This window comes from Cryptomeria japonica, chromosome 6 (assembly GCF_030272615.1).
Source record: "Cryptomeria japonica chromosome 6, Sugi_1.0, whole genome shotgun sequence".
In the NCBI taxonomy this organism is placed as follows: domain Eukaryota; kingdom Viridiplantae; phylum Streptophyta; class Pinopsida; order Cupressales; family Cupressaceae; genus Cryptomeria; species Cryptomeria japonica.
This window is the reverse complement of record NC_081410.1, coordinates 101651081-101665140: the sequence shown is the minus strand read 5'-3', so window position 1 is coordinate 101665140 and position 14060 is coordinate 101651081. Positions and strand designations below refer to the sequence as shown.

Here is a 14060-nt window from a genome sequence, read left to right as displayed (position 1 = left end):
TTGCATAGTTGAAAGATTAGAAAGTGTCTATGTGATTTCTTGTAAATTACTATTATTGTAATTCTATTTCATAATAAAATAACAATTACAACAATTTTAGCTATGATGTTTATGTTAAGACATGGACTAGCTAGGACTCGAACCTAGGACCTTCCATACGCTGCTGGAGTGCTCTACCACTGAGCTAGTGGCCCCTCTTGGACCAGTCCATCGTCAGTCCGGGTGTGGCTTATTTGCAACACCAACACCCCCCCTGAAGCCACACCTCTTGTGTGCTTGGGGCTCCTAGCCTGGACCTGGCTCTGATACCATGTGAGATTTTGCCAAGATCTAGAGGAAATGGAAAACACAAATAAGAGAGACAAAATAGATGATAGGAATAAACTGTATTCTATCAAGATGAAAATACTGATCAATTGGATCATTAATCATTACAATGAATATAGGCCTTCTTATATAGGCAAGGCCATATGGATGTACAAGCACACAATCATGACATGTGGCTCAATGAGAAACAAGGGTAGGTAAGAAATACTAGGGGTAGGTAGGAGAAATAATATAATATTCCACGAGAGGTGGATGACCCACCAAATGTGGAGTGTAACAGCAAAATAAGACCACAAAAGGTGGAATTTCTCCTACAAGCTCTATCCCTATGTGCACACTTCCCTAAGTGTCTCAAATCCAAACTACGAAGAAATGCATTATTCATAGACCGATGCACTTACATGCTCTTGTATGAACTTGTACACTCTTATGAGCTATTTTTATCTCTCTTATGCTATGTATTTTCTATTTTTGTTATGATGGGTGCTTAAAATATCATATCGTAACTCTAGAATGTATCTTGAGGAGACGATGAACATTTGTGGCATTTAGACATTTTCACCAACACATGACTTTGTTGATTTGATCATCTATCAAGAATAACTGTGAATAATAAACATGTGTAATAGTGATCGAAGTTCATGACTGTATTTGATTATCAAGAAGATACATGCATGACTGTTATCTTGTGATTTATTTGTGAATTCATGTTATGTTTACCTATTGGAATAAATGCGATCGAGATGGAGCTAAGATCTCGAAATGATTTAGATAGTTAACTAAGGATTGTTGCTTTTGTTTTCAAATGTATGTTATATGCATCTTGTGTGCCCATGTTATCATTGCATTAGCATTAGAATTTGGATATATCGTGCTGCACAAAGACCATTATGGTGGTCTTTATAGAGGGTTAGGAGTTTTGATTCAATTAGTAGTTTGGTATTACCTCCTAGAAAATTTAAAAGTTAATTAAGGAAAATAATAGAGTTGATAATGGAATGCCATTAACTCATTGGTTTATAAGGATATTTGGATTCAAATATATTAATGTATCGAATGCATTTTTTCTATTGTTTTATGTGGAGGAGAGATTAATAAAAATATGAGATTATTTAATTTAGATTCATAGCAAATGATCCAACATTAAAAAGGAGATGAATACTAATAATTTATAATTCACACAATTTTAATAGATTGTGTTTGTCTAAAGCAATGTTGTTTGGTTATTAAAAACTTTTATTTCATTTCAATCTTAAACAAGTGCCACATAATGACTAGTACTTGTCTTTTTATTAATTTTATTTTCATTATTAATAGTGATGATCATAATTATTATCTAATCTTAATTTTAACTTTATTCTTAATTATAATAATTAAAAATAACTAAAATTATAATCACAATTTAATTATTATATAAAATTAATATTATAATTAATTATTTTGACTATATAATCTTAATTAATAATTATATATTTAAAATTTTAAAATAATTAAAACTAGAGTTATACTATAATTGATTAAAATACTTATAATTCTAAATTATAATAATTTTAAATTAAAATGTTAGAATTATATCTTATATAAAATTATTTATATATAAAATAGAATATCAACTTATTAATTATTATTTTAAAATTTAAAATTATTATATTTATAATTATGTAACCCAATTTAATATCATTATATTCACCTCATACTTAATAAAACTTACGATGTCATTTGCTTACTTTTTCTCACATTTTTTGTATTAGTGAAATTACACGTTTAAATTTATTTATATTTTAAATCCTAAAAAAATACCTAAACATTCTATAAGATCCAAAGTGTTTTAGCCAATCAAATTATCAAGAATCAATTTTACAATTTAAAAACTTTAAAAAAATTGCAATTGAATTGCCATAGCAATATCATAAGTTTAAGAAAATAATTTTTTAAAAAATAAATAAACAAACACCCACTTTTAATTGGTTGAAATAAAAAATAATAATAACCAATTAAACTAAACTAATTGTACTAGCCTAGCCTAACCACAACTACTAAAAAGACAACACCACACACTAATGGAATATAAAAAAATTAAAATGGCAAGGGGAGAATTTTAATGAACATACATCTACTATTGAATAATTCTAACGTCTACGAGGTCAAAGATAATTCATGATACAATAAACCTTGTCATTTATCTTTCTAAATACCTAATCTTCTACCTTAAATTTAATGATAAACTCTTACTAACTCGCCTATATACATACATACATATTATAACTTTATTAATTTTTTTAAAATTAAAGCATTATAGAAAGAGAGAATAATAATAATTAATTTATAATTTCAATAATTTATTTCTTTTTAATTTTGTAAGGAAGCTATTGTTAAAGTACTTATGACTATCCTAAGTGGTGCAAAGGACATAAATTCTCTCCTTGTTCTTCTTTAACCTTTTCTTTCACATTGAAGATTATATGAGTTGGTCTTTATTTGGACTATGAGAATCTTCGCTAAAAGATATTTGTCCTATGCACCTTTTTTTTTTTTGTTGATGATCATACATAAGATTAAATTCCTCTTTATGGTTAACATTTTTCTAGTAGACTTATAAAATTTATCCATTAACAAAACTTTTACATCTTTGTTATTATATGGACATGCATTCAAGTCAATGTGTCATTTGTTCATCCAATTTGATGTCTTGTTTTATCTAGTTAGTATTTCTCATTCAAGATTTCTTTGATGATAACCTTGGGCTGTCTATTTCTTGCATATCCCCACAACATAGTTTTGTAAGCATTTGATATCAAATTAATTCTATTGGCTGTAAATAAATGGAAGTGCAATAGAAAAATAAATCAATATCAATAAAATTATATGAAAAAAATTGATTGACTGAAAATTAAGAATCCATGGAATTTTGATATTTATATCACAATTTGAGTCGAGCTCACTGACCCATATTTCATGAGTGGATCAATAACAGAATGTCTTTTTCAATTCATGTAAAGCCCAAAAACAAAAATTATGATCTAACTAATAAAATTATAGAACTTTTTTGTTAAATAACTTTTATTAAAAAAAATGTATAATTATATTAACTAAAATAAATATACCTTCATTAATTTGAGAAAAAAAACTAATAATTAATTTATTTTGCAAAAGTTAATTAATTTAAAAAAAAAAAAATGAGTAAAATTATACCCAGGCAGGTGCTCATGAAGGAAATTCCTTAAAAGAGACTCAAATAATGATGTACAGAACGATTTACATGCACTACCAGCTCTGCCATGTTTGGGAAGCAGCGAACTTATTGGTTAACCAATCACCCTTCCATTGACGACGAAAACCACACTCCCAAAAAATGGGGGTGAATCTAACAGGCTGCATAGTTTCCTCCTGTTTGGAGATGGGCTCCACCAGTAAACACTCAATATACCATACACAACAGTCCCCAGGAGAAAATTGGTGATGACAATACATTTTTTTTCCAGTAACTGGAAGGGATTCACTAAAATGAGTATGCCATGCTAATGAATTTTTTTATTTGCAGAAGACCAATGGGTCTTAAAAAAAAATGAATTGTACTAGCAAGCAGCACCCTTATTGCCCCAAAGGAATTATAGTACATATATATATATATATTTGTCCCCAGTCAAACCAATGCCCAGGCCTGCATCCAAGAGTCCCCATAGCATCAGCAAAACAGAAAAAGCATCATCAAATCAATGTCACTTCAAAAGAAATTGAAAAAGCTGAGTCATGACAAGGTGGGTACCTCAATTCTTCCATCTACTGAAGCACTAAATAGGAGTTCTCCATCCCCATGAACAGCCAAGCTTACCAGCTTACTGTTCCCTCCTCTTGTATGTAAAGTTCCTACTTTCATCAGTCTGTCTCTTAGCCACACTTCAATCGTCCCGAATTTGGATCCCAAGTATAGGAAGTCATTGGTTACAACCATAGAACGGACATCTAGGCTTGATGATAGAGTGCCCACAACGCTCATGGTGGAAAGATTCCACACCTAATTTCCCAACAAAGAATCACCATTAGTTGTACCATAGTGAGGAATTCAATTACTGGTAGGGTGAATTAAAATCCTGCAGGACAATCTCAGAAGCATGTCATTAAAAAGGAGTGCATCTGTGCAAGCTTAAATACCTAAATGAACAAAAAAAATTGAAATGGATAATGTTTTGAGTACAATTAATTGAAAATCGGAGAAAAATGTTATCATCTTAGAGTACCAATTACCTTGACAGCTACACCATCTACTGGGTAGCAGGCAACATATAGAAGTCCCCCATAAACCTGAAGAGCATAGACTGGATTTGCTTTCCCTAATAATTTCCTCACACCTGATTGAATATTAGTTGATTTGCCACTCTCCAAATTGATCTCCTGCAATTATGCATTGAAAATGCCGAAGAGCTTAGAGAGGAACAACATGGTTAGCAGAGCTATGGCTTAGTGGTTAGGGAGGGTGCTTACTTCTAAGTTCTAACATAGCCCAGATACAAATCTTGATAGGCAGGCTCAGGCCCCTCACAATAATGTAGTAGCTGTGTATTATGATGTGTATGAAGGGAGTTACAGTCCCTGCCCTATTCCTAAAGGAATTTTCCTATCAAGATAAAAAGGCAAACAACCTGGGAATTGGGTGAGATGAAGTATCTGGTCAAAGTCTATCATTGCCATGCATAATTAATATAGAAGACTGAAGTAATTTCGCATTCATCCAAAACAGAGTTTGTGTTCTATGGTTGCTATGGAACAAGAACAAAAGCATGGGTCCTGAAATCTTCAATTTCAAAAAATAAGGTTTGACAAAAAAGTTCAAGTTCACAGCTTGGTATGTGGGTGAAATTTACGGGGATAAATTCTGAACAATATATTTAAGATAAAGGTAGGAGTGCTAATTAGACTGTGACCTGAAAGAACACCTTAATATCTTCACCATTTTATATTTAGATATACAAACATAAGCATTCTTACCTTCACCTTTTTGTATGGAAGTATAGGTATACAAGCATTCTATGGCATTCCTCTTCCTAATGGTAAGAGGAATATTATTAAAGGATCCATTGTTCATGAAGTTTACTGCTTACCTGAATGGTACTGTCACTGCATCCATAGTAAACTTTTCCTTCTGCTATAGCAAGGCACCTTGCATTCTTGCTAGAATTGATAGTCTTTGAGCTTCCATTCCAGTCATAGATCTGCAATAAAATCCAAGCGATAAGCTAGAATGTTGGTTACAGCAGTGCCTCTAAAAATAATCTCAAGCCAGTGTCTAAGGAATGAACAATTATGCATACTTTTATGCCAACTCCTTGAGAAATGAAGCATGCCAAGCTAGTGCTAACATTGAGTGCTTGCACATGATCCTTTACTTCATGGACTTGTATACAGTGAATTTTTACTTTCCCTATTGCCCAAACCTGAACGAAACAGAAAATTTAACAGGTAAAACATAGAAATCCAGGACAATAGCTATAAAGTATGAATGGAGCCAAAAACTAGTTAAAAAACCGTCCTACAAGGGGAAACATCCATTCCTTAATGCTTTACAGAAACATACCCTGATTGTTTTGTCATGAGATCCACTATATAAATTTTCTCTAGATGATGAAACAGCTAAAGAAGTGACCGATTTTGTGTGCTCTCGAACTTCTTGAATCAGATGAAGAATCCTCTTTTTGCAATCCCATACCTTTTCATTCATGTGAGATTAGTGAGATTCATATAATAAGAGGCTAAGCAACCATTGTCTGAAACAGCTCAAATTTCAATCTTAGACATGTCAATCAGAGATATACCTAATAATAGTTATTTTTCTCGATTAAACTGTGTGTAGATTTTTTCATCAACATTTCAAATCATACTGCATGATCAATCATCAGGATGAAATGAATAGAGAGCAGAAGATATACCTTCAAAGTGCCATCAGAATGGCCACTGAAAATTCGATCAGCCGCATGAACAAGGGAATTTAATTCTCCGTTTATGCTTGTATCTTTCAGAGAGAGCTCTTCATACTTCCAAAGTTCAGACTGAGATTGAGAGCACAGATGTCATTAGTTTAGGGTTTGTCCAGGATATTTTCAACTCAGATGCAGTTCCAAAGGAATTGTACTTACAATATTTGCGGATGGATGGTTTGCAAGAGCTCTTAATATATCAGTTGCTGCGGAAGAAACTTTTTTCAGTTCCCATAAAGGATTGAATATGTCGTTTGCATGTTGTTCCAGTTCTTCCAATCCCTCTGTTATTGAAGAAAAAGTTTCAATTGCTTATAAAATATTAAAAGTATACAATAAACTACCTTAAGGGAAGTTTCATGATAAACTACGAAATAAAAAAAATAAAAAAGATAATTAATAATTGTGGCCAAGAATAAATTACCTGAATCATAAATAAAAGCACGCAAACCTAGTGCTGCAAGGGCTCTGTCTTCTAATTTCTTATGTGATTTCAAGACAGTAACGAACCTTCCTAGTAAACACTGACGAGCTGCACCTCTGACTCCTGTGTCTGGGACAATTGTTAGCATATGTGTCAGCCATGTTGCGGCAACAAGGGAGGGTCTTGCTAGTTGCACAGATTTGCTTTCAAGACATTCGCCTAAAGCCTCAAACATCAAACCGAATTCATAGGTAACAAGGACGGAGGCTACTCTTCTCTCCCAATCTTTTGCAGCTGTTTCTTCCTCTTCCTGTGCAAGATTAATGGATAATTGCATCAAGTTGAGTAAGAAGTGACAGAAAATGGAACAGACGAATAAGTAATAAGATTGACACCAAATTTTGCTTTCAGGGTGCTTAGGACCTCACCAAAACTTCCAGTGATTCCTCCGATTGGTCAAGATCTTGCTTTGCCCTCATCAATTCCTTGTAGCTTTCATCAAGACCAGCACTTTTGAGAAGTAGAGCCTCAGTGAGTGGCTTCCCAGACAAAGAAAAGCGCCCTTGGAGGGCAACTATAGTTTCTGCAGCGGACACTTGGGAAACTATAAATTCTTCAGACTTTAGGCCTTCCACGAGAGCATCTAGAGCTTCTTCACGATAAATGCTCATTTTTCGAGGCTCCTCCTGCAAGGAAAGTAGGTTGTTAGTGATTTGCATTTCCTCCTTAAAATTGAAGACTGCTAGTTAACTTGAATAAAGCGAAAAAATTATGCAGAGTCACAATGATATTGAAGTTTAGACCAGAAGATCAAGCTGGAGAAGAAGACTAGCAACAACAGAACGCTGTTCCATAGATGGCATCTGAAGGTGCACAAGAAGCATATGCATTGTACTAAATGTGTCTTGATCTTTTATGATTCGTAGAACCTGTTCGTTGAATGTTCTCCTGAATCAATAAATAAGCACCATGATTAGTCTGTCTAACGTAGGTTATTCTGCAATTGAAGCTATGCCCTTTTCCAAAGTACACCTTTCACCATGTTTTATTTTTCTGGATAAATTAAACCAAAATGTAAGCAAATCTTTTTCTCATCTCCTTGGGAAGAAGAGTGTACGTTTTATGCAGACTCACCTGTTTAAACGAACGAGCTCTGAAATAAAATTAATGGCAGTGATCCTATCCCTGTCACTTCCAGTACGTAGAAGTTCTAAAACAGGGGCCATCTCAGCTCTGTTGGCAATCAAGTTTCGACAGCTTCCATCTGCATGCACACAGGATGAAAGTATAGAAATTGAATAATATCTTTCCTCCAGGTCTTTTGATTCCAAGATCTTAAGAAGAGCTGGAATTCCGTTCATAGAAATAATATCACGAGCATTGGCACATCTGTAATTTTCATTCCCATTTGCGAGAATTCTTTCCAACAGAACTATTGCCACTTCCTTTGGTTTCAATTGCATCTGAAACTCGCACTCTAATTCTTTCTCCTTGCCATCTGTAAGCAGCTCGACAAGTACTGGAATGAGATCAAGGGAAGCCAGACTAGAGAAAGAGGGTTTTAGCTGATATATCAGAACAGCAGCCTCCCACAGGCCCTTCTTCAAAAGAGAAACTAGAACCTTAAGATCAGAATCCACCCTCGTCAGAGTTTGTGTTACCATTCTGTCTGCTACTACGAGTTCTGAGAGGATGTAAAGCGCAGCCCTCAAAACTCGGGGTATAATGGAATTGGATAGGATTTCGACTAACCCATTGATTACTGCTGGTTTATTTAGATGGTTCTGGATACTGGGATCTGCTTTTGATTTTTGCCAAATCCTAGAAATGGTTAGAATTGCTGATTCACATTCCTGCAAATCTTCAGAAGTGCACAGACATAATATGATAGGCCTCAGCTCGCTGGTCATGCTTTCGCTAGTAACAACCTTAGTAGATGGAATAGGCTCGTTTGACCCGTTCCCGAACTGTATGTTTTGACTACTTGTTTGGGTTTCAGAGTAATCAGGACTAGATTGAGCATCTGATCCTATATCGGGTAAATCAGTGGAAGATGCAAGAGGTCTATTAGGTATGGAAGTTTCTGAATTTGAAAAATTAGGTATGGAAGTTTCTGAATTTGAAAAATCAACAGCTATTTCTGGATTTTCTTCTTTCCATGCTGCAATCAATCTCTTTAATAAGTAGTTTGTTTGGGGAAGAGCAATCTTTTCTAGCTTCTGACGAGTTATAGGGCAAGTATGGTTTCCATGTGCCAGCCATTCTTGAATAGCTTTGCGCTCATAGGTCTGCCCTGTTTCTAGAGTAACAGGATCACTGAAGAGCTGACTGGTAATAGGGCATACAAAATCCTTTGGAGGTCTTGGTTGTGGAGTTGAGGTCTCTGATGAATGAACAATATAGTCGCTCTGGCTCTCGTCCCCTTCTGTGGCTACAATGGGAAAAACTTTGGGGATTGAACTGCGGGACGAAATATTCAAGATACGTGTAAAATTTAGGTTATTGCAATCAAAACAAAAATCTCATTCGGGGTCCTACTAGATAACAATAGCCCTGAATTCTCACCCTTTAGAGTTATCTATTTTGTCTGGCGCAAAGACAGCAAATTCATATTCAGGTTCGGTATCTCCAATGCAGGCCTCGTTCTCTTTTTCTTCGTTGGAAATCCAATTCGCTTTCGATTGATTAATACTGTTTGTGTCTTTTTCATGATTCTGAACCTGTGGCAGACAAAAGTAGGCTTAGAGGAATCCGTCTGATTTTGGCATGGACATGACGAAGCAGACAAAGTTTTGAGATTCGTATCATCGTTACCTTGAATTTTAGTACAGATTCAAAGGAACTGCTGCAATACTCGGAAGAATTGGAAAAACCAGCTCCAGATGAAAGTCCGGTATAGTCAGGATCATCATCAGACATGGCTTCAGAATTGAACGAACTTGATGACCTCCCGATGCCACCTGATCTTATGCTCGGTGTAGTTAATAGTTTCGTACTCTCACTGTTCTTCTTCTGCTGGAAGTTGAACTGGGTATTTGAGATTTCTTCCGAAGTCATCATATCTTGTGGAGTTACTCTCCTGGGCATCGACTTAGCTCTCCACTGGAATGATGCAGAGCGCCTATTGATGTTGTAATCCCGCGATTCATCATCGTAGTCTTCCCATATGGGCTGAAAAAATCAGAATTTTTTTTTTTGTTAGATTGCCTTCGAATGTTTTAAGTATACAACTAATAAAACTATCCGTCTAGTCAGAGGCCTGGGCCGGGAAAGTTCGATTTCCACTCCCTGACGTGTACGGAAACCATTATACTGTTTACAATTTCAGAAGCCGGAATTATTATTTATGCATTTTAAATTAAAAGAAAGCTTTATTGAAGGAAAAATAATAAAATTACAGCATATACAGCTCATCAACAGGACTCAATTTTGTCTAAGGGCTAAATAGTCCTTAGCACCAAACTTTAAAAGGACTATTAACAAGTCACAGGACAAAACACCCAAAACTCTATATTAAAAGAAACATCAGTGTACGGGCACTGAATCAAAGAGGGTTTCTTAACTTCGATCGTCTTTGCATCAAACTTTCCATACAGCACAAATTCATCAGTAATCACGACGACAAGCGTATTAACAAGATCAAAATGCTTGATAATTGTTTTAAACCTGAGGTTCTCCTCTTACACCCAAACTCAATAAGAATGCGCTTTTACATCACTGATGTTGGAAGCAAGAGCAAATGGATCCTCTGTCCCGAACAATTCAAGAGTGAATTTGGCCACACCATACTGCACACTAGCTTAATCTGTCAAATCTGGTTAAAGAAAACAAACTTCCAGGTAAGGGGAGAGAAGGGCATGTGGCTAGAAAAATCAAGTCAGAAAAACCTTCCAACTCAAAAGTTTTGAGAAGAGGATCAGTCTTGCGGACATTTATGCCCCAGAGTCAGACACACGGCAAAGATACTTTCAGTTAACAGTAACACTATCATTCCCAACTATGTTGCTTTCCAGAAATGGGTGGATCCCGAAAGGAAAACACAAGTGATAAACTCAACGTTCTGCTTTACAGAAGAGATAATACAAGACCTGAAACAACGATGCTGGGGTTCAAGCTCTTTTGTTGCAGTAGCTGCACACTTTTGGAGATATGCAATGAGAGTTCGTGAGGTGCCCCAGGAGAAAGCTGTCTGATTGCAGGGGACGCGTTACGCCGCCCTGCTTCCAACTAATTTTGGAAACTACTTATCTCTGGGTGTGGCGCAGACTACAACCAACACTCCCCCCAATGATGACCCCGTTACTACGGATATTATCCAGCAACTCATGAGTTGGCTATTTATGCATTTATGAATCAAAATACAATTAAAATTTTAGAAGACTAAGGGGAGATTTTGGGCCGAACGTCAAAAAATTTATAGGATTGCACTCTGTATTATCTGAAGGGCAACGTTGGAATGGATAACTGTCGCGAAACATTTACTTTGACAGGCGGAGTGGACCACCAAATTTAGCCTAAATGACCGGAATTGGTCCAGCTTTGACAAAATCATTAAGAAAAAAGTCTAACGACCCGGTCAGACATCAAACATGACCAGAATCAGGTTTTTTATTATATAAATTATTTTCAAACTAACCACGTATGTTTTCTCTTGGAAAATTATTCCTGGTTTTAATCAGCGAACGCGCATTTTTACGTTTGAATTCCCATTGTTACCAGCACCATGTTTCTGGATTTCTGAGCTCTGTTCAAAGGGGAAGAAATTTATGGGACGCGTTTGAGCCTTCCAAAGATATTTCAAATCCTCCCGGGAAAAACTAGTTTCTATGCCTAGTTGCTCTTAGATCTTAATGGCTGGACCAATCAACTAATGTATTACAAATAAGAAAATAATAATAATAATTTATAGAAGAGGAAACTATCAGGTTAAGCTCACATCGCCTAGCAGCAGAGGCAGGGGCTGTTAAAGATGTACAAAGAATTCAAGACCCCAACTCAGATGCATCCTACTTTTATTCACACAGAAAAGAACATATACGATAGATTTTGAGCTAGTGAGACCAAGGGCTCAAATTTATACTAGTAGAGGAGCATTAGCCTGTCCAAATTCAAAGCAAGGCCATTGGAGACCCACACTGAGTTCCTACTTTTCACAGGTGATCTCTAGTAGGTTAGCTCAAGTGGCTTTCCTAAAGATGATGCATCATGAAATGTCATCTGTAACATTATGGGCTTGTGTTCAATAAAGAGGTTTTAGAGAATTTGTTTCAAAAATCTCAGTCTTCAAAAACATGAAGTCTTTAAAAAGAATTCTACATTTTCAAATCTAAAATTTGCAGGAATCAAAGCAAATATTCAATGGTTCTGGTGATGGACGAGATAGCTCACTAGAAATCACAGAACAGTCAAAACCTAAAACCAGTTTATCCAAAAATCTTCAACACAATAAAAGATGTTGGGCTTTCTACGGCAGTAAGTACATTGTAGCGCCCGTTCCTTGCACATTCTGCCTCGTCCATTCTCTTGACCCTGAACCCATCCTCAAAAACAGAATTTATGTCCAAATCAAATCCTGTTTTCGACCCAAACTGCCCTTGAAACACTGGAACCTTTACACAAGGCTTATCACCAGGCTTCCCCTTCAATTTCTGCATATCATAATCCAGCCACTCCTCATAAAACTTAACACAAATCATTGTATTCTCATCCAGAGAATCCTGATAAACCTTCTCCAACCTTTGCAACTGCTTCGCCTGCTCAACACTCATCTTTGAAAGCAAAGCCTTACACCCAAGCTCATCAAAAGCAAGCATACTCGCACAAGAAACAGAAACACCAAAATTATCATCAGGCAAAACTGTTTCAAGAATCCTATACCTCTGTTCACCATACCACCCCACAATTGAGCTTAAATACCTCAAAAACAGATCCTCCCAGAGCGTAGGTGCCAATTCTAGCCTTGAATTTTGTGGATCCACCATAAACATCTCCAAAGTCTTCATAATACAGACCCTATCATTTTTCCTGAATTTAGAAACTAAGGCCAAATTCAGGTTTGCCCATGCTGCCAAATAACAATTAGGCACACCTGCAGTAGTATTATTAGCACCATCCTTCACATTCAATAAAGCACAGGCCTGGAGCATTTTTTCTGCATAGTCTAGCCTGCCCATTTTGATATCTTTACTGTTTGATCCCATTGCTTCTTCGATGGCCTCCATGCCCCAGTATAAACTTGCAATCACTGCTTCTTCTGCATGTTGAACTTGATCTGATCCTCCAGAATATTCTACTTGATGTCTGGATAACCTTTGGTTAATCTGTTCTTTGTTCTGCAAACGTTGGTCTTCATTGCTTATGGCTTCATCTATAAAAAATCCAATAGTTTTCACCAGAGAACGTACAATATTGGAATTCTTTGTACCCGTTCCCATGATCGCTTATAATCACTGCTCAATCTGAATGCCAAGTGCATGAAGGCCCTTACCTCAATAGCAGTTGAGGGTTATTCTCAATCTACTCTGTCAACTCCTCCGCCGCTGGCTTAAGAGTCTGGCTTACACTCACAGCTTCCCCTTCCTTTCCCCTAAGAGTGAAGGGGTTCTTTTACAAATGATATTGAGAATTGAGACACCTTTCCTGCTGGTTGAGGGGTTCAACTACTCTAATTTAATGATCTCCTCTCCTGCTGATCCAAAGGTTCTCTTACCCTTACTGTTCTGCCTCTCCATCTTCTGCTAGATGGATTCCCTTACATTCACTGTAAGGCCTCCTCTCCTGCTGTTGACTTGCACTCACTGCTCAGCCTCTTCTCATTCTCTAAGTTTACAGAACTAAAATTTCTGTGGATTGGAATTTGTTTCTATAACTGTAAAATCCAAACTCTCCTATGATAATCCAGTTCGTTTGCATTCACTCCTCGGCCTCCTCTCCCCACTTCTGTATAGATTGAGTAATTCAGTGTTCTCCCTTCTCTTTCCCGCCCACTTCTTGTTCAACCTATCTTTCTGGCAGGGTCAGGGATTCGCTTGCGCCATTGAAAATTTTAAAAATGTAGTATAATATTGTGTATTATAATTTTTCTTTTTTGCATTCGATTGCAGGCGAGCGGCCGGTTGCCGCCCTCCTGCAAATCAGCGCAGAGTAAACACGGCTTCAAAGATATGTCTTCAACGAATTTTACAAGAACATCGTTTTCGTTTCCGCCAACCACATTCAGATAAAAATAGCCGTCCTAAAAAAATTAAAAAAAGAAATTGCATCTATATTTTAATAAAAATTAATATTCTTTTTAAAAAAATTCTCAAAGAATTTGGATTTGTTAATTTGTTTTTTAT

At 36.1% G+C, this 14060-nt stretch overlaps 1 protein-coding gene across 4 annotated transcripts; it reads right to left on the bottom strand.

The window, feature by feature from the left end:
• Positions 1-3528: 3528 nt before the first annotated feature.
• On the bottom strand, positions 3529-13757 carry LOC131050125 (putative E3 ubiquitin-protein ligase LIN). Of its 4 annotated transcripts, XM_059207191.1 has the most exons (16): positions 12204-13757; positions 9538-9894; positions 9289-9443; positions 8825-9183; positions 7858-8794; positions 7527-7671; positions 7152-7409; positions 6724-7033; positions 6459-6583; positions 6252-6371; positions 5900-6031; positions 5637-5759; positions 5427-5537; positions 4573-4719; positions 4094-4342; positions 3529-3988 (listed from the first exon to the last, which is right to left on the bottom strand). In XM_059207191.1, the coding sequence occupies exons 1-16, from the start codon at positions 13155-13157 to the stop codon at positions 3971-3973; spliced, it is 4500 nt and encodes a 1499-aa protein (XP_059063174.1). In that variant the 5' UTR covers positions 13158-13757; the 3' UTR covers positions 3529-3970. The 4 variants fall into 4 exon arrangements, with proteins under 4 accessions (XP_059063174.1, XP_057840263.2, XP_057840264.2 ...); XM_057984280.2 differs by having other exon boundaries at positions 7858-9183; XM_057984281.2 differs by lacking the exon at positions 12204-13757 and adding an exon at positions 10390-10797 and having other exon boundaries at positions 7858-9183.
• Positions 13758-14060: the final 303 nt, after the last annotated feature.

What these genes read in the sequence shown, in the direction of transcription:
- LOC131050125 (XM_057984280.2), bottom strand. Translation starts at nt 13,157, where the DNA reads ATGGGAACGGGTACAAAGAATTCCAATATTGTACGTTCTCTGGTGAAA. An exon ending in CTCATGACAAAACAATCAGG is followed by an intron (nt 5,760 to 5,899) that starts GTATGTTTCTGT and finishes TGTTTCGTTCAG; the next exon opens with GTTTGGGCAATAGGGAAAGT. An exon ending in TAGATGGTGTAGCTGTCAAG is followed by an intron (nt 4,343 to 4,572) that starts GTAATTGGTACT and finishes TTGGGAAATTAG; the next exon opens with GTGTGGAATCTTTCCACCAT.